Source organism: Octopus bimaculoides, chromosome 13 (assembly GCF_046866305.1).
Source record: "Octopus bimaculoides isolate indiv1 chromosome 13, ASM4686630v1, whole genome shotgun sequence".
Classification (NCBI taxonomy): Eukaryota; Metazoa; Mollusca; class Cephalopoda; order Octopoda; family Octopodidae; genus Octopus; species Octopus bimaculoides.
The window spans coordinates 9348938-9349848 of NC_142940.1; the positions used below are offsets into that span (position 1 = coordinate 9348938).

General features: G+C 34.5%; 1 protein-coding gene across 2 annotated transcripts in view; it reads left to right on the top strand.

Moving 5' to 3' along the window:
• Window positions 1–205: 205 nt before the first annotated feature.
• LOC149132804 (uncharacterized) overlaps window positions 206–911 on the top strand; it is a 243292-nt gene continuing 242586 nt past the window's right edge. For both annotated transcript variants that reach the window (XM_089362027.1, XM_089362024.1), the window contains exon 1: window positions 206–578. Coding sequence is in view for 1 of the 2 variants with exons in the window: in XM_089362024.1 (XP_089218150.1) it covers window positions 563–578 (16 nt within the window). In the remaining variant the exon portion in view is untranslated. The remainder of the gene's footprint in view (window positions 579–911) is intronic.

Here is a 911-nt window from a genome sequence, read left to right on the forward strand (position 1 = left end):
TGTGTGTAACAAATTCAACTTTTCCATGTGTAAACTACCAACAGTAAGTGTCGATAAATGAAGTATTAAACTGCTGCTTGACAGCTTGTCTTATCTCGTTATCTCCTCGTTAACAGTATATACAATATCAGTTGGCAGAGTTTGTTGAGTTGACAATTTAGAAATTAAGTTTCCAAAAATAGACATGGACTTGAATTTAACACCCAGTATCTTTTGAAGTTTTAGGTCAACCAAGTTAGAACGCCTTCTGTGTCCTGTTAATTCTAAAGTGTCTTGGAGAATTAGATATAATTTCTTTTGATGTTATTTATAATTTATAGTGTTGCAACTTGACCTCTTAAATCATGATTAGGATAGTTCATCGTCGTTCTTCAAGGATTTAATCAATCAATTAATGGTTTATGCTTTTAATCAAATCAGTTCAACCGAGTGCTGCTGTGTTTATTTAATGTTTGTGGGGAATTATTTGAAGACAAAGTTAAAATTTTGGAAATATGATAACTTGTCTCTTTTGTAAATATTGGTCTAAAACTTGGCAAGGATTCTTACTACGCTGAAAATAATGTCCAAGACCCGAGGTAAGTGGTTTAAAATGGCTTTATTTACTTTTGGCAGAGATATAGTATATTGTGGTAGGTATCAGTGTGGCGTGTCTTTTATGCGTTTCAAACCTTGAAGGTCTTAGTTGAATAAATCAATCCCAATACTTTTAAGTCTAGCACTTATTTTATTGTTCTCTTTTGCTAAACTGTTATGTTACTGGAATGTAAACAAACCAACACTGGTTGTCACATAGTGGTGGGGTATAAATGTGAACACCCCCCACACACACACATACACACATAGAACAGGCTTCCACATAATCTCCGTCTATCAGATTCACTCAGAAGGCATTGGTTGGCTCAGGTCTG